Raw genomic sequence first — 22,438 nt, forward strand, 5'->3', positions numbered from 1 at the left:
AACAAGCTCATTAAACCGCATTTTGCTAATTCCATGACATCATGCAGGGAGAAACACAGAATTACCCGAGTAACTAAGAAAGACAGCCAACAGGCAATAAAACAGTTATTCTGATTTTACCCTTTCAGAAATCCTGTGGGCCTGAGCTCAACGATATCCAATTAGACTGTCATATTAGGTCCACACTGAGGAAAACAGTCATTATTTGGGGTCGATCCTGATTTCCAGGCTCTCAGTGGAAAAGACCAAAATGTACCCTGCAGACATTAAGTACTGGGAGATTGGAGTTTACCCAGGATGTAACTCGATTACGGAGTGATTTGCAGGGAGCTGGGGACTCTTCCTGTTTGGCGGGGGCACTGTCAGATGGAAGGCCCATTGGCTCTAAGTGCTGCTTGCTCCAGCCTCCCTCTGAGTACAGCCACCAGTGTCTTGTCTGCCTGGTGGATTATTAACAGAGGCTATTGGTCTCCATGGCAAAGCCATTGAACGATCGAGCTGGACGTAATCTCATTTATGGGGGTGCGGGAGGAAAGGACTTCAGGTCCTGGAGAATGCATAAATGCCCATCCTCATCAAGGGCCCGCTAGAGTTGAGAGGTTGAAGCAGATCCGCAGCTCGCCGAGATCTCAGTCCCAAAGTACTGGTGGCATCGGGGACAATCACTGGGATACCCTGTCCAAAAGCCGTGGAGAGACGGTGGGGGGAGCCGCGACGAGCCCTTATCTCTGAGCCTCAGTGGCCACCCCAGCATGTGCACCGGGAGCTGCGCCAAGTGCCTGGGGGGCACCCTCATTCCCCTGGCTCTGTTTGGCTTCCTGGCCAACGTCCTGCTGTTTTTCCCTGGAGGAAAAGTGATAGAGGACAATAACAACCTTTCTGCGGAGGTCTGGTATTTTGGAGGAATCCTGGGAAGCGGGGTCTTGGTGAGTAGGGAACCTTAACATCCCCCTGACGGAGACCCCTGCTCCTGTCCTTTACAGTCGGGTACTTATGAACAGGAAGCTGGTTAGCAGCTAATGGAAGTCCTCCCCTCTCCTAAGGGGCTGACCAGGACACTCCAGTTCCTAAGTGATCAGTCCCCAAGCTCGGGCTGGCAATTGCACGGGACATTTGAGTGCCATGGACCAAACTGCGGGCCACATAATTGCTTTATTCCAACTAGATGATGCCCAAAATAATTTAAGTCACAAACACAATGCTTTCTGGCAAGTGGATTGACACACGTCTGCGATGCTTTCCTTACCCTTCGTTTCTAGTAAATTTGGGGGTGGGGGGGTTCCCGTTTTACGCCGAGGCAAGCTTCTTAGGCTTGTCTTAGTCCCCCTTCTGGATAGAAGCTCGGGGTGCCAGATTTGGCAGTGCACCTCGTAGAAACTGAAGTCCTTCAGGCCACGTGGGACCTTGGACACAGGCCCCCAGCCCCACAGCCACACTGCTCCATCTGGGCCTGCCCAGAGCCTCCAGGCCCCTCCAGGCAGGCAGGGCGCTGCTGGGAGCCAGGTTCCCTGAGGTGCTTGTCTGCTGCAGATGATCTTCCCCGCGCTGGTGTTCCTGGGCCTGAAGAACAATGACTGCTGCGGCTGCTGTGGCAACGCGGGCTGCGGGAAGCGCTTCGCGGTGAGTGTCCAGAGCTGCCCTGGGCAGCGTTCCCTGTGCTGGGCAGTTCCCAGCCGCGGCCCTGGGGGCCGCCGGCCCAGTGGAGCTGTGCTCCTCCCAGAGGCCTACGCAGGGCAATAAGAACTGCGAACGGCCTCGGCCTGCGCAGAGGCGTGGATACCCCTCCGGGGTGACCCGGCAGGGATGGCAGAGCAGAGCAGGAGTGGAGCCATGTAAGAAGGCAGGCTGGAGGGCAGAGGGGTGTCGCTCTCCCTCTGCCACTGAGACCTTGGGCAGTGCACGTCCCTGCATCTGCAACAGGGACGTTTGGCAGGAGAAAAGGTGATGAAGTACTTCTCTGCACTGGCTCCCTGCGTCCCCCATCTTTGCCACTGCCAGGCTCACCGAAGCTGAGGCCCCTCTACCCCACCTCCCCCAGGGCTTCTGCTTGTTCTCTTGTTCTGTGAACACCCGTCTTGTAGTAGGTGAGCTAGTGCTATCAGGCACACAGCGACATTCCAGGGAGGAAGAGAAAGAAGCAGGGCTGTGGGGCCGGGCCCCTCCCTGCAGCTGACCAAGCCCCCCTACTGCCTTGCCCCGCCTTGCTCATCTGTGAAATGGGGAAGCTGGACTAGATCCGAACTCTCAAGTCTGGGGTCGATGCTGACCCTCCCAACCCCAGAGGATGTTATTCCCTTTGCACCTCTCCTGTGCCCTCTCGTCTCTGTAGGAAAAGAAAATCTCACTTTGATGGAAATAAGCCTTCCTTCGCTCTTTCTAACTCTCCACAACCTACCCTTAGAGCAAAGGAGGAACGGGCCTCAGGCGCCAAGCAGCAGCACTTACTGAACTAAAATGCAGTGAGGCTGGGTTTCTGCTTGCTGGCGAGTCTGGCTGTTCTTTCATGGAAGAAATGGCATAAGCGAAAGAAATAGAAGCTGGCTTAAAGAAACATATTAAGCCTTTGGGTACATGATTGGGGGAACACAGGAGGTGAAGCTTACAAAGAAGGTAAAAAGAGTCACAAATTATTGGATATAATTATATGATATTGCTGGGCTTGGTGGCACATGCCTGTAATCCCAGAAATTTAGGAGACTAAGGCAGGAGGATGGTAAATTCTAGTCCAGCCTTGGCAACTTAGTGAGACTTTGTCTCAAAATAAAATAATTAAAAGGGCTGGGGATGTAGCTCAGTGGTAAAGCAACCTGAGTTCAATCCCCAGTATCACACACAGACAAATTATGTAATAAATGTTATATATCATAGAGATATTTATGTGTAATTGATTATAAAGAAAAGAAAGCAATGTTTAACTTACTTTCCCCTTGAAATATAATCCCATTATAGCTTGAGAACTTTTGGAGGATAAGTTGGAGATGAGAAATAGAAAAAAAATTAGCAATTTATGAATTTGAATGGAAAGAAAGAAGAATCGTGACTTAGAAATCTAACATTTCATTCCTGGGCAGAAGGCTCAAGACTCACCAGTACAGAACAAAAGTATAACCACAGCAAGAAGTGAAATAGTGGTCAAATATTACACAAAACCCCAGGGTTTTACAATTAAATTTATGTGACGTCCAAGAGGAAGGCAGAAAAGTCATGTTTTACAAGAGGAGCTGAATCGATATGGTGTGAAATATTTGGTCTGGCCAATGCACACTCTCAGGGTTCCCTAGCCTGCCCTGGGGCTCACCCTTGGTGCAAGTTGAGGGTGCCACCCCTGAGTGACTGGGCAGCACCCCAAATGACCAGCTGTGCCAGACGTGAAGCAAAGTACACAGCACTGCCGCTCCAGACCCAGCTTCCTACATGCCAGAGAGCCGGCCCAGGGACCTCTTGTTTTGGGTTTGTATTTTAATGAACTACCAACTTAAAAAAATTGAGAGCTAGATGGCTTACTTTTGGTGTTTGAAAAATGAAAAATTAACCAGGCAAGCTAGCCCCGCTAAGGCCCAACGATGGCCCAGCAGGCGCTGGGCGGACTGCGCTACGCAGGCCCACCCTGCCTGCTGCAGTATGGGTCCTGCCCCAATCCTGGGCCGTGCCCAGGGCCCTGCTTTGGAGCTGTGCTTCCTTCGTGTTCCCAGGTTCCCGAGCACCAAGCAAAGATGTTTGCAGACAATCTGTCAGAAAAAAGACACAGCCTTATTTGGTCAGGAGTAGAAGACCAAAGGTGAGAAAGTGCTCAGGATGTTCCCCTCCAGGTGCTAAGTGGACCCTGTCTTTTGTGGAGGTTGGTTTAAGAAGTCCTGCCAGGTCTTTCTGGAAGTTTCCACAGAGGTTGATGGCACCATTCAGGAGTAGGAGATAGGAGAAGCAGGGTGTGGTGGCGTGGAGAGGAGGTGGGACCAGGGGCTGGAGAAGCTCCACCTCACCTCATCTACACTTCACGTGAAGCTGAGGGAAGGCCACAGGGTTCTGAGGGGAGTGACCTTAAGCCGGCCTCAGGGGTCTGCATTCTTTCAGCAGCCGCAGACTACAGGAGGATCAGGGGAAGTGAGAGAGGGTCACCTTCAAGGAGGGCCTGGACACCCTGCCTGGGTCTGTGTTCAGGACACAGCCTCCTCCCCCCAGGCAAGGGTCCTAGTGGCCTCCTGGAAGCTTGTTTGGCTGGCCTGTGCCCCCTGCACTCTATTCCTTTAAAAAATTTGCTCTCTCGGGGCCCAAAGGGACAGCTAATTAGTTTTATCAACCTGTTCATGTTTAAGTATGTGCTTCAAGCAGGGCCTTTTGGAGACCTTGGCCTTGACTCAAAGGAGTGCCTTTAAATGGGATGGAAAGTAGCTTGATAATGGAGATACACAGAGGCTGGCAGCATTTCCGCATCCTTAAACAGTGTGGGCAGATACAGACCCTCCCTGCCCTCACAGGCAGGGCTGGCTGGCTGACTGACCTATTCCTCAGGGAGGACTGGGTGGGTCCAGAGGCTGTCTGTGGCCATGGCCTGCGCCTCTTCCTGTGCATGGCTCCCCGGCGCCCCCTAGGGACACCTCGTGGGATTGCACACCTGGGGACTCCTACTGAGCCCAAATCCCTGACTTCCTCACCTACCTCCCCATTCCTTGGAGGGGGGTTTGGGAAAGGCCATGCTTTCGAAGGACAGATTATCTTGAAGAATAAATGATAGAACTATCCTTTCTTCTCCATCTCTTATGCTTTAAATCCCTCTGCTGCAAAATTGACGGTGTCAATTGGTGCCTTTCATAAGCTTGTTGCAAGGACGGGGGACATTGCCAGCATTAGTGTGAAGGTGGGGTGTACCAACTGAGTGCCAAGGACATGCAGGTCCTCCGTGAACTCTTGGGTGACTGAAGGGCTGAACACTCAGGAGAGGTTTCAAGGGACTTCCACACTTTATCAGGCTCAGCCCTGCCTTGACCCTTTAAGTTAGGCAATAAATTCCCTGATTCATAAACGAGGAAACTGAAGTTCATGAGAGTTAAGTTCCTGACTGCCACTCCCCACCCCTTAGCACACCTAACTGAGGCAGCAAATGCAGGACATTGATGTATAAAGAAGAAGAAGAAGAAGACGACTTCAGGGGGTCTCTATATAGCTCTTAGAACACTTTCCAAGAAGCGAAGTCCATGCTCACCAGAGAGGTTTCCCCACCACGTCGCCACGGCCCAAGTCTCCAAATACCACGTCCCCAGACCACCCACTTTTCTTCCCTTCCTTGACCTCACTGTCCCCTCCATTCATTTGGCCAACGTAATCACAGAGATGGCCAAAGACACAGTGGTAGCAGGGACAGAGCTCAGATCCAGTGCCTTGGAGCCAGGCGGACAGGGAGGTCCTGGGGCTGGCAAGGGTGAATTGGAAGCCAGGACCTTCTGCTGGACACCTGTGTCTTCCACAGTGTGAGCAGAACGTGTGTACTGAGTGGCCATTGGAGAACTAGACTGCTTACCTTTATTTTTCTCCCAGATTTTTGCTCTCTGTATTTGTGAAAAGTTAGAGATGTGAGAATTGGACTATAAAAATAGTATGATATGATAAGGACGTGAATTGAGTGCTTGCTAATGTCATGGGAAATTCTCCAAACCTTGGGAACAGGCCAAGGAGATTTCTGTGTCCAATCAGTGAAGTCCTGAACCCTACCTAGCAGCCCCATCCCATCCCAGGAGTATCTAGAGGTGTACCCTTGATTCCTGGTGACTGTGGATCAGGTCCTCTTGCATGTCGTGAGCTCTGTGAGGCACTATGAATTACTGAACCTCATTTTGCAGAAGAGGAAGTGGAGACAGATTAGCTTCCTAAGGTCATGAGGGAGGAGCCAGCTCTGTCACCCTGTCACCCATACTGGTGACAAGGATATAAGTGTTCATCTCCTCTTTTTATCCAAATAGGGAAAACAAGCCTGTAAAATTGTAGAGAAAGCTCCCATTTCTGACTCTAAATTCAGCAATCCCAGACGTCTCTCCTTCCAGTGATATCCCAAGTTCTTTGTCTACTTACTTAAAATAGTATCAGTTTTGGAGTGTCAATCCTAACATATTCTGTTGGAGTGCGATAACTCTTGACATAAGAAGTTTTTGCATGGAACTCATGATAAGTTGAAGTTATTTCATGCTGGTTTTAAGACTGACCTTATCTCTGAGTAGGGAATTTGGCAATTTTTAAACATTCTTCAAAGTGAAATAACGTAAAGGAACAAGATGTATTCTGTACCTGCTTCACACGGTTCTTCCATTTTGGAAAATTGAAAACTCTGTTTGCGCTGTTCATTTTGCTATTTTAAGGTGAGACTTCAAATTTGAATTTGAAAATAGAACATCCCACTTGTAGTATTATGGAATGGAAACCTACTGATTCATCTTCTAAGAAATAAAACAGTAATTCAGTTCCATATCTCCCTCTGGAGAGTAGCCACAGTCCTGAGTCAGTGCATACCATTTTAAAATTTTGTACTATTGAAAATAAACTTCTCAAATGTTCTAGACTATGCTGTCCAATACAGCAGCCACTATCCACATGTGGCTACTGAGTTCATGAAACGTGGCTGGTCTACATTGAGATAAGTTGTTTAAGTGAAATACCAGATTTCAAAGAAAGGGTACAAAAAGAAGTGTTAAAATATCTTGGTGATTTTTATGCTGATTGCAATGAAATGATGATGTATTAGAGGGGTGGAGTTAAATGAAATACAACATCCAGCTCAATTTCTCCTATTTCTTTTTACTTTCATGGTGGTACTAAAAAATGTGTAAATTGCCCATATGCTTAACACTGTTTGCCCTGGACAGTGCTGATCTGGAGGTGCTCATAATAAAGGGGAAACCATCTCCTCGTGGAGATTTTGTTACCCTGAGCTTCCTTTTTCAGACCTGCTGGGTTTCCCCATCCCCTAGCGAGCCCCTGCCAACATGTTTGGGAAGCGTTTTCTAAAGTCCTTGATGTAGCCCAAGTCAGAGTCTCCCTGCCAGCTGCAGAGGTGGAACTGGGCCCTTCAGCTCAAGGAACCTTCTAGATCCGCCCGTCCTTTCCTTGGTCACTGCATGATGCTGAGGTGCTGAACCAGGCCTCCTCGAGACACACTGCCTTCCTGGGAGTGGGCGTCCTTTTCCCTGTGGCAGTTAGACTCGCGCCTGGGTCCCCAGCCCTCATGGTGTCAGGTTTCTGCAGCAGCTGGAACCCAACCTGAGGGGGTCAGGTAGCCCCAGGTCGCACTTCTCTTTATATGTGTTTTATTTCTGTGGGAAAACTAGCGGCATTCACAGGGAACCTTGGAATAACAGCCAGTCTGTGTGTGTGTGTGTGTGTAATATGTGTGGTGTGTGTGTGTGTGTAATATGTGTGGTGTGTGTGTGGTGTGTATGTGGCGTGGTATGGTATGTGTTTGTGAGGTGTGTGTGATGTGTGGTGTGTGTGTGGTATGTGTGTGGTGTGTTTTTAAGTGATGTATATGTGGTGTGTGGTGTGTGTGTGTGTGTGTGTGGTATGGTGTGTGTGGTGTGTGTGTGTGTAATATGTGTGGTGTGCATGTGTGTGTGGTATGTGTATGTGTGGTGTGTGTGTGTGGTATGTGTATGTGTGGTGTGCATGTGTGTGTGGTATGTGTATGTGTGGTGTGTGTGTGTGTGTGTGGTGTGTGTGTAGGGGGGTATGTGTATGTGTGGTGTGTGATGTGTGTGTGTGTGTGTGTGTGTGTGTGTAGTGTGTGTGGTGTGGTGTGTGTGTGTGAAGGGGCAGAGGTGAGAGGGCCCTGGCTGGGAGGAGTTCTGAGTTCTTAATCTGACTCAGTGCCTCCTGGACGTGACTGGAGAAAGCCACAAATCAGGGGTGCGACCTTGGGAAGCCAGGGGCCTGGTGCCCATTCTGCCACTTTGCTGTGGTCTCAGTTTCTCGTCTGCAGAGCGTAGACGATGACACCCCTACAGGTGTGCCGGGACCCCAGCTGCCATGGGACGGAGCTATTCTTATCAGCTGGGCCGTCGGATGGTTGTGCTGGATGGCTTGTTAGGTCCACTCTTATTAAAATACCACGTTAAGTTTATTTGACAATCTGTTTAGTGGGGATGCTGGCTTTTGAATACTGTCAGCCAGTTTCAAGATGTGAGGGCGCCTCCTTCATGGAATCTCGTTTTCTGTGAGACAATCAGGTCTGTCAGGAAGGCAGCCCAGCCTACCACACACAGTTGGCCCTGTTTCTAGACCTCTCAAGCCGTGCGCTGAGCCTGGATTGCGGAGCCTTCTGGTCTGCCCCGCAGTCGTACCAGCTGTGATCTAACTGCAGAGCCACTTGGTTGGAACAGGAGGTGATTCAAAGACGGAAACCCATCCAGATGAGCTCTCGTTAGGACCCTGGCCACGTTTCTCAAAGTGTGTTCTCCCAGGTACTCACAGAGAAGCTTCCAGGACTCCATGAGACTGGAGAACTCTGCAAATGTCCATGAACACCTTCATGGATGGCAAAACTGAGTATAAAATCACCCCTTGTTTTTCCATAAAGAACTTCCTTCCCGCAGAGAAGTTTTCAAAAAGCTGTTTACCAACGTTCATATGTAAACGTTCAGCGACATTTATTTTAAATCACATGCTTAAAAAATTCAAAGCAATTTTAGTATATCAATCTCGGACTCTGAAGTGTTTCCCACTCAGTTATTTTTAAGTGCTTTCATGTTTCTTTGACATTGACTTTTGTTAGTACTAAAGATACCCTTGGGGCCATGGAGAAATTTCAACATCACTTCTCTTCCATTTAAGTTCGGACGTGTTGTTTTTCCACCCATGTACCAAGCTGTCATTGGAAATTCTATCATAAACATCAATTCCCTAAAGACAAAGGCAGCGTTCCAGCATTCCTCTTGCAGGGGAATAATAATTATTGTTAATAATCCCCCAAATTTTAAACAGTAAGCATGCTCATTTTAGAATGCTGTGTGTGTGTGTCTGTGTGTGTGTAACTTTATTTAAGCAGAATAATCATCACCCCAATCACCCTAGGTAATAGAAGTCCTCAGGGAAAAAAAATGGAGTGACAATCTTTCGAAGAAAATCAAGTCTATATGTGGAATATATTATAGAAGAGAAAATTATAGTTAAAATCCTATGGAAAGAAGTTTTGAAAGAAAATAGAATTACCAAGAAAGCTACAAAAGCAGTATCTGAAAGAATGCCAAAAAAAGAAAAAAAAAAAAAAAAAACCCAAAAAAAACAAACTTTAACTAAAGTCCTGAACTAGGAATTGCAGGAGCAAACTTCCCAGAATATTGAACAAATGTGCTAAGAAAAAAATTTCAACAATGTTGCCACCTAACACTGAGTTTCTGACTCATGTCTTCTCCATGTCCTATTTGTTTAAAAATGAAGTATCTGAGGTGGGGCCCCAATGCCCCCAGATGGAAAAAGGACTCAAGCTACTCCTCCTTCCGCAGGATCGCGCAGAGCTGGGGACTTTCCTTAACCTCCCTTGGAGGTCACATACCTTAGCACATAAACACCCTCAAAATCCAACAGGAATGAAACCTGTTTTACTGTACGTCATCTGGAAAGCTCCCCAAATGATTTCTTTGGGAAAGAGGATGTCTAGTCTACCATGAATGGACCAAAAGTTTTGCTTACTTGTAACCTAGATAAAGCTCACAGCTGTTTGGGGTGGTGAGAGGGGATTTAAGATGCCCTAGATGTAAAAACTAAGGAGGAAATCTTGTTACGTGAGTCATGTGAAGTCTTGGTCATTGAAAAGGTCTACGTTCTCCAGGGCTGTCAGGATGAGCTGTCAGGAAGAAAACCCTGGCCCGGGCAGTGGAGTGGGAATGTCCTCCACTTGACTCTCCAAGGGCCTGCGCTCTGAGGAAGACAAGCATGAAAAGCCGCCCATTCGTGTTCTCTAGGCCTGCCTTCTGACCCGAGTTTGCACTGGGCAGAATGGTCAGTTCTGCAGGAGCCAGACGAGGCTTCACAAGGCAGAGCTGAGGCTTGCCAAGCGGCATCCAAAATGCGTCCATGTAGGACATGGAGTTCTGCTGCCATGAAATCCCAACGGCCCAGACACAGTCGGTTTCCCTCCATCACCCCCACACCCCAGTCCCCGCAACAGAGACCGTAACGCCAATATCAATAATACACAGACCGGGGAAGGGAGAGGGCCGGCATTTAACTCAACTGCAACTAGTGCTCACAATAGAACTTTCTAGTTGACTCTAACACGCTCGTTTTATGGATGAGGAAGTAAAACTCCAGGATACCCTTCATCTCACAGTCTTCACACAGAAAAAAGGAGCAAAGCTGAGATCTGAGTCTCAGTCTCCTGACGTTCAAACCCTTGTGCTTTGTTCCCAAAGCAATAGAGCTGATCATTTTCTTCCTTCATTTCCAAAATTGTAAGTGTTTCCAAACTACCACTAATTACTGTTTAGAATGGACGTCACCAACGTTCTTAACATCTCTGGGCCTGAGATTTTTCATCTGTAAGTGGGAGTTAGCCTGAATGGGCTCCAGGATTGCTTCAGCCATTCACGTTCTGGAATTTCATTTGGATTTTATCTTTGAAAAAGAAAAGATTGGGGGGCTGGGGCTGTGGCTCCGTGGTAGAGTGCTTACCTCACATACCTGAGGCACTGGGTTTGATCCTCAGCATCACATAAAAAATAAATGAATAAATAAATAAAAAATATTTAAAAAAAGAAAAGATGCTAATGTAGTCTAGCCTAACTAATCTCTGATGTATAAAAATGTTTAGAAGACCATAGAAGCCATAGCTTCTATCATGCTTGGCAGGCGGGGCGGATTTGCTGAGTGTCATCTCTGGACCCCTGAGAGCTTGGCTGTGTCTCTTCTTCTCTTCCAGATGTTCACCTCCACCATATTTGCTGTGATTGGATTCTTGGGTGCTGGCTACTCATTTGTCATCTCAGCCATCTCGATCAACAAGGGTCCTAACTGTCTCATGGCCAATCACACATGGGGCTACCCCTTCCACAATGGGTAAGGCTCACCGGGCAATGCCCACAGGTCAGTTCAAAGGCTGGGGCAGGTGGATGGCCGATGGGGAGAGATGGCACACCAGGCCATGTGGCCCTCCTTCACCAGGTGTTGGGTGGTGGCACTGTGATGTGGGGAGAGGCTGCACCAGTTATCACCTGTAATTGCTTTTCTGACAGACACAGGGAGAGATAACTGGAAGAGGACACCTTAGTTGGCCTGAGGGGAGGAGATCTGTGGTGTCACTACTTGTTCCCAAATAGTGAAGAGCAGTACCACCAGGCAATGAATAATATGAACACACAGAGTAATGACCTCCATTGACAGACCTTATAATAGAGAATAAGGAGTTGCCACCAACGGGGCTCAAAGGCTTTTGCCGACACACCAACTGCCTTCAACTGAGCGGTCTGTTTGAAGTATGTGTCCCTATGTGGGCACATGTGGGAAGGGAACCAGGCACTGTGACCTTGCCTCCCAGGCCCTGCCTTCTGAGACGCGGATGCACGTTCCCTTTAGATTTAATGTCACGGCTGGCTCCACGTCTTCCCTCTGACTGCACAAGCTCCTCTGGAGCTTCTTCTCAGAGGAAGTGGTCTTCTGCTGCTTGCTGGTGTTTAGCAAAGTGGAATCATCCACAATGTTTCGTTTGATCCTCATCAAAACCCGTGTGAGATGTTTAGCTCTCTCTCAGAGGAAGGTGGCTGAGGCCGGGTGACTTGCCCCAGGGAACTCGCAGTCTAAATGGCTGCGGCTGGACTCCCAGTCTTCTCACTCTGGGTCACCTGGCTTTTTCTAAAACCGACTTAGCCGCTCGTGCTGTCTGTCTTTGCTGAGAGTCCCTCTGGCAACGCTCATGGGCTCCGGTTCTGCTTTTCCTGGTCCAACTAGACTCTTGCCCGCTTCAGATCCCCAGCACGGGAGCGCTGCGGGCGTGGTTAGAGCTGCTGAGCTAACCACACGCACACCTGCTCAGTGAGCAGAAAGGGCCAGTCCCTTCCAGAGAAGACCGTTGTCTTTCCTGCCACACCCCAGATGGCAGCCACGGGGTGACTGCTCCACCTATTCTCCTTCCTCTTCCTCTCCGTCTCATTCTTCCCCTCTTCCTCCTCCTTTTCTTCCCAAGGATAGTTGCTAGGCACGTGTGCATCATCTCAACCTTCCTAATACACCTGACGATTCTTATCCCTGGAGGAGAAAATGGAGTTCAAAGAGGTCAATCTGCCCAGGGCCCCCCAGCTGGGAACTGGGAGAAGAAACGTTTTAGCCGCACAGCACCAGGTCCCTGCTTAGTGCTGAAGTCCACCAGAACGCGGAAGGACAGAAGAGGCTGCTGTCCCAGGAGCACAGCGTTAGTTACAGGGACAACAGGGGACAGAGCTTCTCAGTGTGGAAAGTCGTGGAACCCTGAGGAGGGGACTGGCTTGGGAGGATGAGCGGGAGTTTGTCCTCCTCACAGGGAGGGGAGACAGGCGTGGAGGCCTCAGGGCGCAGGGGACCGGGTGTCGGGACACTGTGGTCTGAAGCTCAGGGAGATGTGGGGGACAGGAGCAAAAGGGTCACCATGTAATGGACTTGGGACTGAGGCAGGCTGCAGCTTTGGGACATCAGAGGAGCGCAGAGGATGTGAGAAGGATGTGACATGGCTACTTTGGAGTTTGGGATAAAGACATTGGTGACGTTGACGTGGAGGACAAATGGAAGGAGGAGGAGAGGAGACGGTGAGAAGCAGGGGCCTGGAGTGATGACCGGGTGAGAGTCTGAGCATCTCCAAGGCTACGGGATGGGGCCAGTCTCAGAGCCCGCGGGAGGTGGGCTTGCCCAGCGTGGGTGCGAGGACGGGGGAAGGTTCTCCAGGCAAACTTGGAGCTCTCCACCTCGGGACCAAAGCCAGGGTTCTTCAGTGCCATGGCGTTTAGCGCTTCTTTCCTCAGAAATGTGTGTTGGTGAGAACATTAAAGAAGCAGAGGTAATTGACTATCCACGGTGAGAACCATATTAAGATGCATCCTAGGCCAGCACGGTCAATCCCAGCAACTCGGGAGGCTGAAGCAAGAGGATCACGAGTTCAAAGCCAGCCTCAGAAACTTAGGGAGGCCCTAAGCAACTCAGTGAGACCGTGTCTCTAAATAAAAGATGAAAAGATCTGGGTGTAGCTCAAAGGTAGAGCATCCTTGGGTTCAACCCCCTGTACTACAAAAAAAAAAAAAAAAAAAAAAAAAAAAAAGTATTCTAGAAGGAAAAAAATCTTGGGGCATTTTGAGGCAAGCTCTTGGTTTCCTTTGGAGTCGAGCCTCCTCCCACCCAAAGGCTTTGGTGCTGAGACAGTTGCCACCCCACCCCTGACCCTGAGCTGCTGGGAGGACAGCACCTTGCCCAGGGTGTTGGGCCAGCCAGGGCTAGGAGCCAAGGAAGTTCAGTGGTGGGGGAGGGGAGTGGTCAGCATGCCACCTACTGCTCCCTGGGCAAGAGCTGACCCTTGAGAAGCCACCTGCCCAGGAGTGACTGGGCCATAGCATCCAGAACTGAGAACAATTAAACGCTCTGCCTGGACTCCCAGCCAGGACCATCTGCATTTGCACTTCAAGAGGACTTACTAGCAAGTTGTCCCATAAATTTCTCGAGAAGACATTGCCGAGGGCTGAAACCCTCACGGCTAGGGTGTGATTGCATTGCAAGAGTGCACAACTTTCATGCAGCAGAAATGATATCACAAATGTTCGCAGCCTGTTTTGTCCTTGGCCAACTTAAGATCCAGTCACAAGTCTGCCACACACCAGCCGTGGGATCTTGGGTAGTGCAGACTCAGGCTCCTCAATAGTGAGATAGCGGTGACAGTAGCATCTGATACCTCCCAACTTCAGGTGGAAATAAAATAGCATGAGGCTTGTAAAAGCACCCAGCACAATTCCTGCTGCAAACTTGACATACAACTTGTAATTCATATTTATGAATATTTGGAATGGAATTCATTAATATGCCTTTGAAATTTCTAAAATGTTACACTTTTATAATGATTTTGTGACTCAATATCAATCCTTTCAACCCCAAACAAGAAAGTTTGAAGAGACTAATCTCTATGAAGATATGGTCAACCTTAATTGGCATATTGTTACAGATAGCACAAAGTAAATTTCATAAAGAAATCATATTTCAAATGTTCTAAAGGTATATAACTACTCCATTTGTGTAAGAGCATTGGCTTTGAAGTTAGACCTCAGATCAAATCCAGCCACTTCCAGTTACAAGTTTCAACTTCTTAATTTGCAAAATGGGTATACGTCCATTCACTCGGGAAATATTTACTAAGGGCTGCTCTGTGCCAGGCGTTGTTCCACAAGCCCATCTTGGTAGTGTTTGGAAAGATGATTAAAGCAGCCGGCCCAGTGCTTAGTACCTGGTCAGGACCCGATGAAAGAGGGCTGCTGTGTATTGGACGTTCACTGTGATGGACCTGGGGACAGAGTTGGGGGGACCTGGTCTCTGTCTTTGTGAGTTTCTAGTCCTAGTGCGAAGTGTCTTATGAAATCTGTAGCTTTCTGCTCCCAAGTTGGTGGGATTACTGTGGTTCAGGTGGGAATGCCCCTCCTGATAACCAGGTGCTTTAAAACACCAGTTAAGCTGGGCACAGTGGCGTATGCCTGTAATCCTCAGCTCAGGAGGCAGAGGCAGGAGGATCGCCAGTTCAAAGCCAGCCTCAGCAATTTAGCAAGGCCCTAAGCAACTTAGCGAGCGAGACCCTGTCTCTAAATAAACAAAGAAAGAAATAAAAAGGGCTGGGGATGTGGCTCAGTGGTTAAGCACCCCAGGATTCAATTCCTGGTACCAAAATAACACAAAACAAAAAGCACCAGTTAAGTGAATTGACACTGCCTCAGCTCTCCCTGCCTCTCAGGAAGTGGAAACGTGTCAACCATCAGGTAGGTGAATAATCCAGGCCCGTCGCCCTGGGCTGGGGGCACACTGGGTGTGCACAGAGCCTTCTTAGATCAGGGACTCCTGCACCCTCAGATCCGAGGGTTGTGAGGGGAGAAGGGCCTGAGAATGGTTACCAGTGGCTATTTGGGAGCCGCCTGAGTGGAACTGGACTCCCCCAGGCATCAGATCCATCCTGGTTTCCAAGTTCCTCACCCCCGGAGCATTTCACCAATCTCACCACCAGGAGGCGCTGTCGCCCCATGTCTATATAAACTGCATCTTGGTTTTTTTTTTTTTTTATATAAATCAATGTGTCTGAAAAATAACATATCTGTACAACCTCTTATAATCATCAAGCTCAGAGCTGTAAGATAGAAATAACTGGGTGTAAAAACAAGTGACACAGAAAGATGGATGTTTGAGGTAAAACAACAGCAAAGCTCCAAAACGCAGTCTTCCCCAATGTGAAAGGTGTCCTCTCAGTGAATTCTCTCAACTGTGAGTGGCTTTCAGCCACTTTATAGGTGACGAAGCTGATGCTACGGGAGGGGGTAATCTGTAGTAGATGCACAGCTAGAGGGAGGAAAGCTTGGATTCAAACTTCATCTGAGTCGAAAACGCAGCCTCTTTTCATTAGGCTGACTGCGTGACTGTAGTGAGATCATGACAGTACAGGTATCCAGCAAGCACTTACTCTATGCATGTCCTGAGCACACTATTGGTTTAGCTCATGTAATACAGTAACACTAACAGGTGGTAGACAAAGTTGTTCCCGTTTTACAGGTAAGCACAAGGTCCCATGGTAGGCTACCTGCTAGGATCGGCCACTTAGGGGAACTGATTTGAGGGTATAAACAGCTTTGCTTCCAAATCAACAGCGAAGTGATTGTTCCTTCCTTCTTTTCTTCAACTCTATTCAACCCGAGGGCATCCCCTATCATTTTGAAAAGTTTCTAAAATTTTAATGTATTTAAATAAATGTGTGCTGGTGCACTTTGAGAATTCCTAAGAAACAGAGGTCATCATAGAGATCGAAGGTAGCTGGGCACGGTGGCACCTGTAATCCCAGCCACTTGGGAGTCTGAGGCAGGAGGACCAAAAACTCAAGGCTAGCCTCCCTCCGCAGCTTAGTGAGACCCTGTCCCAAAATACAAAATAAAAAGTGCAGAGAATGAGCTCAGTGGGAGAGAACCAAAACCAAAAACAATAACGATAAAGCTCTGAAACAATGAGTGAGTGCTAACTTGGTAGCTAGAGAGTTTCCCACAGAGGCCCAGAGGGTAGAGGAAATAGAAAGGAAGAGGGAGGGTGGATTTGTGGCTCTAGAGATGTAAGAGGGAACCTTAATAATCTGAAAGGACCTGCCCACTTTGCTCTCTTACCTGTCTCCTGGAGAGCAAGGCAGACTTCACCTCACCCCTGAAAGGCACAAGGCCCTGCGTAAGGCGGTGAACCAGCTCCCCGCCCTTTGTGTGTGTGTGTGTGTGTGTGTGTGTGTATATATATATATATATATACACACATACATATACACATGTAATACGGATATGGACATGAGAAATTGCATGCATATATAGCAGTTTCTCTTCATTCAAAGTTCATGTAAATTATATGTATTAAGGGAGTAGAATACTTCCTTTTAAAGAAAATTAATTGTTTTTTCATGGAATTCCTACATGTTGAGTCAAATTTGCAGTTTGGTCAAAATCAGCCTCTTCCTTTAGTTGATATGACAATTATATTTCACATGGTTTTAGATGGCCACTGATTTAGATAGATAATTTCTTAAACATCAAGATGGCCTCTAATGATGGGAGGATAAAGGCCATGAATTACATTTGTACAATTTTAACTCTGACATGTCTTTGTTTTCCTGCCCTGTCACTGACAGCAAATCTACCTACCCTCTGTGTCAGCTCACAAGTATTGCTCTCTTGCTTAGTAGCTGTGTGACCTGGGACAATCCACTGAACTTCTCTGTGCCTCAATTTCCTTATATGTGGACTGGAAGAAAAGAACCATAGGTTTCTGAGAGGAATAAATGACAGAATATGTGCAAGACATCTAGAACGTGATCTGGCACATAGGATGTACTCACAGTGTTAGTTTGGGGTTGTTTCATTCTTTTATTAGAGTGTTTTCTAATGGAGCTTGCTTCGCATGGAAAGGTTTTGTCTTGTCTTATTTTTGTGGTGCTGGGCTGGAACCATGGCCTTGTGCATGCTAGGTAAGTAAGTGCTCTATCGCGGGGCCACACTCCTAGCTCCAGGTGGAAAGTATCACACAAGAAAAATCTCTGGGTAGACTCCCAGCCCAGGGGATTGCTTGGAGTTTGCAATGTCTCCTCCCCGACCTTCACCTGCAGGGATTATCTCAGCGACCAAGCCCTGTGGAGCAAGTGCCTGGAGCCCACGGATGTGGTCCCCTGGAATCTGACCCTCTTCTCCATCCTGCTGGTGATAGGAGGAATCCAGATGGTTCTCTGCGCCATCCAGGTGGTCAACGGCCTCTTGGGGACACTCTGTGGAGACTGTCAGTGCTGTGGTGGGGTGAGTCCAGTCTCTCTCTCCACTTCTTGGCTTGCAGGGGGCCCAGCCGGGCACCAGGGCCATCAGGATGAGGGATGGTGAGTGTGGGCCGCCCAGGTAGATCCAGGTAAGTCTGCATCAGCTCCCGGAAGCGGGGATGGTGGGTCTCCCAGTTGACAAGCCTGGGCTCAGTGGCCACGCTCCCATCCAGTCGGCCTGGAGACCAGGGACCCCATCCACATGGGAACGGCACAGCGACGGTCACGTGAGGGCCCACTGGGAATGGGCACTGGTCCTGCCGGCACGTTGCGGGCAGTGGTAGTTCATGGTCCAGCCCCAAGTGCCCTCAGATCCCCGGGGCACTACCTGTCTTCCATGGGATTTCTGGTTTAGAAAAGAGAAACGGTTCCCAGAGAAGAAGAAAAACATGGAAATTGCTCAAATTTAGTCTAAATAGCCTCATAAATATCAATCACAAAATATAACAGTAAACTTGTGGACCTTAAGACAGTCTGTTCAATTCGTGATCCAATCAGATCAGGCAATTACTCACACACAAACACGAATTCACTAAACCACACAGATCAATGCATGAGAAAAAAAATTAAATAAAACTGGAGAGCTCCCTCATTGCAGAATTCTATAATATGCCAAAGCTTTATTCAAATCACTTTATTTACATTTTAATAAGCATTATATGCCTATAGTTCAAAATTAAATGTGCATATACACATACCCACATTCACAGAACTATATAAATATGCTGGGTAGGAAAGTCCCTCCCAGCTTCTGTCTTCTGTGCCCCTGTCATCTCCAGTCCCCCATCACGAGTCCACAGGATTTCTTATATTCTCCTGTGTCTTTATTGTTGCTTTTTTTTAAATTTCCACATCATAAAAGAACCTTTTCCCTGAAACTTTAATAATGCTGAAAATTTTTATAAGGTAGTGTTATTTGAAAAAAGCAGGATACAAAAATTGTACATAGAATAAAATTAAAAAATAAGAAAACAAAACACAAAGTTAGACCAAAAGAGAAATGCCCAGAGGAAATGCAATCAAAATGTTGAGTACCAGCTCCTCTGGTACGAAGGCAGATATTTTTTTTTTCTTCCCTCTAGCCTATAATAATCAAAAAATTTCAATAATCATCTATTTCTTTTAAAATATAAAAAATATAGCTTCCGAAACCAAAGTAAACTGCATGTATTACAAGTGAATTTCACTGGCTATTGAATTTTTGTTCTATCAATTTTCAATTGTGTTGCATTTAATTTTTTATCTTCAAACGTAATTGGGAATGAGGGGATCATTAGCTGGTAACCGTCGCTAGTATTTTGATGATAGAAATTAGGTATATTGAACTTGTAAGTATTATAATCTATCAAAAATGAGTCAATGTTTGCCAAATGAGCTAACAGTCGTATCTCTTAGCTAGGCAGCAAATTTTCTTTGGAAGATTTATCCAAACTATCATTTCTTTCTGAGTGGATGGTGGGACTTTGTAATCTAAGATCTCCTGTTCATGTAACGACATACCCGCGGGTGCCGGGACATTGACCTCTTCAGTGAGTTTCAGCACCACGTTCTGCTGCTGTAACTACCGGTCACCTGATGGTTGAAAGACAGGCTGTGGCTCTGGGGCCGTGCGTGCAGGGACACCGTGGAGGTCCTGGGAGGAGGCGCACATCAGAATTTCCTTCTTTTCTTCCTTAACTTCCTCTCACTCTACCCCTGCTCCAAACTTTCACTTAAAAACTTCAAGTCTCCATACAAGTTGAAGGAAGAGCCAGGCAGGGTGGTGCAGGCCTGTAATCCCAACTACTGGGGAGGCTGAGGCAGGAGATCCCACGTTCAAGGCCAGCCTCAGCAACTCGGTGAGACCCTGTCTCATCATGGAAAGGGCAGCAGGTGGGCTCAGCGGTGGAGACCCCTGTGCAGTCTCCAGCATAGTGCAGTCTGGACACCTCACCTCCACCCTCCCTGGCTGGCATTTGCTCACCCTCTGCCTCTCTGGCCTCCTGGAAAGTAATCTGCAGGCACCACGGAACTTCAGCAGCTGCAGAGTTTAAAATCCCGTTGATGGGGATTCCCTGTCTGCACCCGCCTCTGGTCCAAGCGCCCAGTGGCATAGCGTGGATAGTTCTGCTCGGGGCCCAGTGCCACACTTACCACTCGAGCGGCCTGAGCAAGCCGACTGATTTCTCAGGGTCTCAGCCACCCCAACTGCCTCTTGCCCAACTCACGACGAAGGCATGGCCGATCCTCCTCCGTCCAGTCGGGCAGGAAAGATCTAGCCAGAGCTTCCTGAGTCTACCCAGACCCTTGACACGCTGACAAATGGGTACCTGCCTTAAAACACATGCTCTGAGACCCAATAGCATGCCAGCTGCACGGTCCCAGCCAAGTCAGCTGCCCTCAGTTTGTCTGTAAAACGTGGGCATCAGCACCTACCTCCTAAATCTGCTGTGTGCCCACCACACGGTGATCCCTACACATCGATGACTGTCATTGGCTAACAGGAGATCAGGAGGGCCACTGAGCGTCCAGGAAGGGAATGCAGTCTCTGGGTTCCACCTCTGGGTTCAAATCCCAGCCCTTCCTGGGAGCCCTTGCGATTTCCAACACAGCACTTTTCTCTGTGTCTTCTACAAAATTATGCCTAACGATGCAAAATCAAATGAATTTCCCATTCCTATCATCTAAATCCAGGTAAGACTCTAAAGCAAAGGAAAGCTCTAAAACAAAGGGAAGTCCAGAAAGCATTCACTAGGCACCAAACAGGGCAGAAGGGACCTAGGAAGAGGGCAGGGGCGCAAAAGAGAGGGAAGACTTTTAAGATGATGTCATAACCGGTTCACTTTTTCTGTCCTCTAGGGAGATGGACCAGTTTAGTGCGCCTGACTCCCGCCCTGCCCTGCAGCAGGTGGAAGATCCGTTGGCCTCCTTAGCGTCGTCTTGCCTGCGTGGGTCACTCCTTGCCCTCCGCTTCCTCCACCAAAGCCTAGGGAAGGCAGGTGACCCCGTCCCCTTTCCAGCCAGCTTTTGTTCAAGGCCGAATTTTGTTATTTTCAAATAAAAAAAAAATGGTTTGGTCACTTAACAAATTCTATTTATAAGTCTTTCAAATTAGTTCCTCTTGGATTAAGAACAGGATCAAAGCACATTTTCCAGATTCTTTCCTGAAGACTGTGTAAAACGTGCCTAGGTGCATGTCTGCCACGTGGCCTCTCTGTCCAGAAAATGTTTGTATGTTTGAAAGCTTTCCTTAATTCAAAGGAGGAAAGAACATTAAATACGGGGAGCCGAATTTTTGTTTTCAAGGTTTACGGGGGAAATGAAAGTGATTGATGTATCATAAATGATTTTTTTGATGCCTTTTGCTGAGTTGTTTGAGTCTTTTGAGCCTGTTATTTGACAGGGTTTCCTTATGTGTATTAAATTAAAATTGGAATTTAGAGGTAATATAATAAAGACTGTGTTTTTAAAAGGAGTTGTAAAAGGCTAAATGAATAATGCCTTCTCCACTTGTTTACAAAATCTTTCTTTGAACAAACTGAAAATGTTTTTAAAAATTGACAGGGATGATAATTTAGCAGTCTGTTGCCCAGGATTAAGATAACAGGTAGGATTAATCTTTTGTGTCGCGTTAAGACATTGACTCTGGTTTTAGAAATCAGGCACTAACATGAAGTCCAGTCTGTTCCGTTGACTTGGGTCCAAACCTCAAATCCACAACATACAGCCGGGGGTGCTGGAAAGGTGATTTTTTTCTAAGTTTCAGTTTTCTCACCTGTGAAAGGACCATCACTCCAGAAATCATGAAGTAAGGGTGAAACTAAGACCTGTGGTATTGTCCACCTGGTGAACGAGCAGGAGGGTCTGTAAGGGGTCATGAGCCAGTGCCTCCCTTCTGAGCCGTCAAGCCCACAGGCTGCCCGTGTTGATTGGGCTTGCAGAAACCCACACTCCTATCATCCATAGACAGAGCAATTAAAAATCTCCTGTGGGCTGGGGCTGCGGCTCAGTGGTAGAGTGCTTGCCTAGCATGTGTAAGGCCCTGGGTTCGATTCTCAGCACCACATATAAATGAATGAATGCAAAGAAAGGCCTATCAACATCTAAAAAATATTAAAAAAAAAAAATCTGTGTGTTGGCCACCACGGTGCCACATGGTGAGGCCACAAAGAGTACACTATGATCCTGCCCTCACCGCGACACATAAGATGACCTCTGTGAGGTCAGAGATCACACCTGGCACCTGAAGTCCAATGGGCAGAGGGAAGATAAACAGGCAGAAAGGCAACAAGACCCTTCTGATCTCACTGGGGACACTATCAACACACACGCACACACAGGTGCACATGCACACACACATGCACACACACAGGAGTGCTTCAACTCAGTTAGACCATTGGTTGTCCAATGTGACCACTGATCACCATTACAGATTCCCGGGCCCCAGCCGGCCCTGCTGTCCCTGATCCCTGAGTGTGCAGTCTGTTTTGTTTTGTCAGTTACTTAGTTTTTAAAGGTCACTGGGGAAGCTGAGAAGCAGCCACCTGACCCAGGATCAATGTGGATCACGGACTGGCAGGCATTGAGGGTGAGGACCAGGGTGAGGAGCTGGACCCCATCACCCGGGTCAGACGAAGGCTATACGAGATCCTTGGGCACTGGAGTCACCTGTGAATCCTTGGAGACACCCTAATGCCTGGGTCTGGTTCCACGGAGTCGAGCGCTGGGGATGCGGCTCTAGACGTCCGGGTTTTGAACACTCTGATATGACACCGCCACCTGGGAAGCCCTGGATCAATCCTTCACTCTCCTAGATTGGGGTGGGGAGACCACACAGCGTGGACTGGATGAAAGCTGTAGTCCGTCTTCGGGACACTTTCATTTAGATACAAAGCCCAGAAGAGAATGTGGGGACTCGCAGGTCCTAGAAGCAAGTGAGGGCAG

The 22,438-nt window shown here is 48.0% G+C and overlaps 1 protein-coding gene across 1 annotated transcript; it reads left to right on the forward strand.

Moving 5' to 3' along the window:
* The first annotated feature begins 485 nt into the window (after positions 1-485).
* TM4SF4 (transmembrane 4 L six family member 4) lies at positions 486-20,969 on the forward strand. The gene is made up of 5 exons (XM_079100509.1): positions 486-926; positions 1,531-1,620; positions 10,898-11,034; positions 17,315-17,498; positions 20,354-20,969. The coding sequence occupies exons 1-5, from the start codon at positions 753-755 to the stop codon at positions 20,369-20,371; spliced, it is 603 nt and encodes a 200-aa protein (XP_078956635.1). The 5' UTR covers positions 486-752; the 3' UTR covers positions 20,372-20,969.
* The last annotated feature ends 1,469 nt before the right edge of the window (positions 20,970-22,438 follow it).

The sequence above is a fragment of the Sciurus vulgaris genome, assembly GCF_902686455.1.
Source record: "Sciurus vulgaris genome assembly, chromosome: 10".
NCBI classification, from domain to species: domain Eukaryota; kingdom Metazoa; phylum Chordata; class Mammalia; order Rodentia; family Sciuridae; genus Sciurus; species Sciurus vulgaris.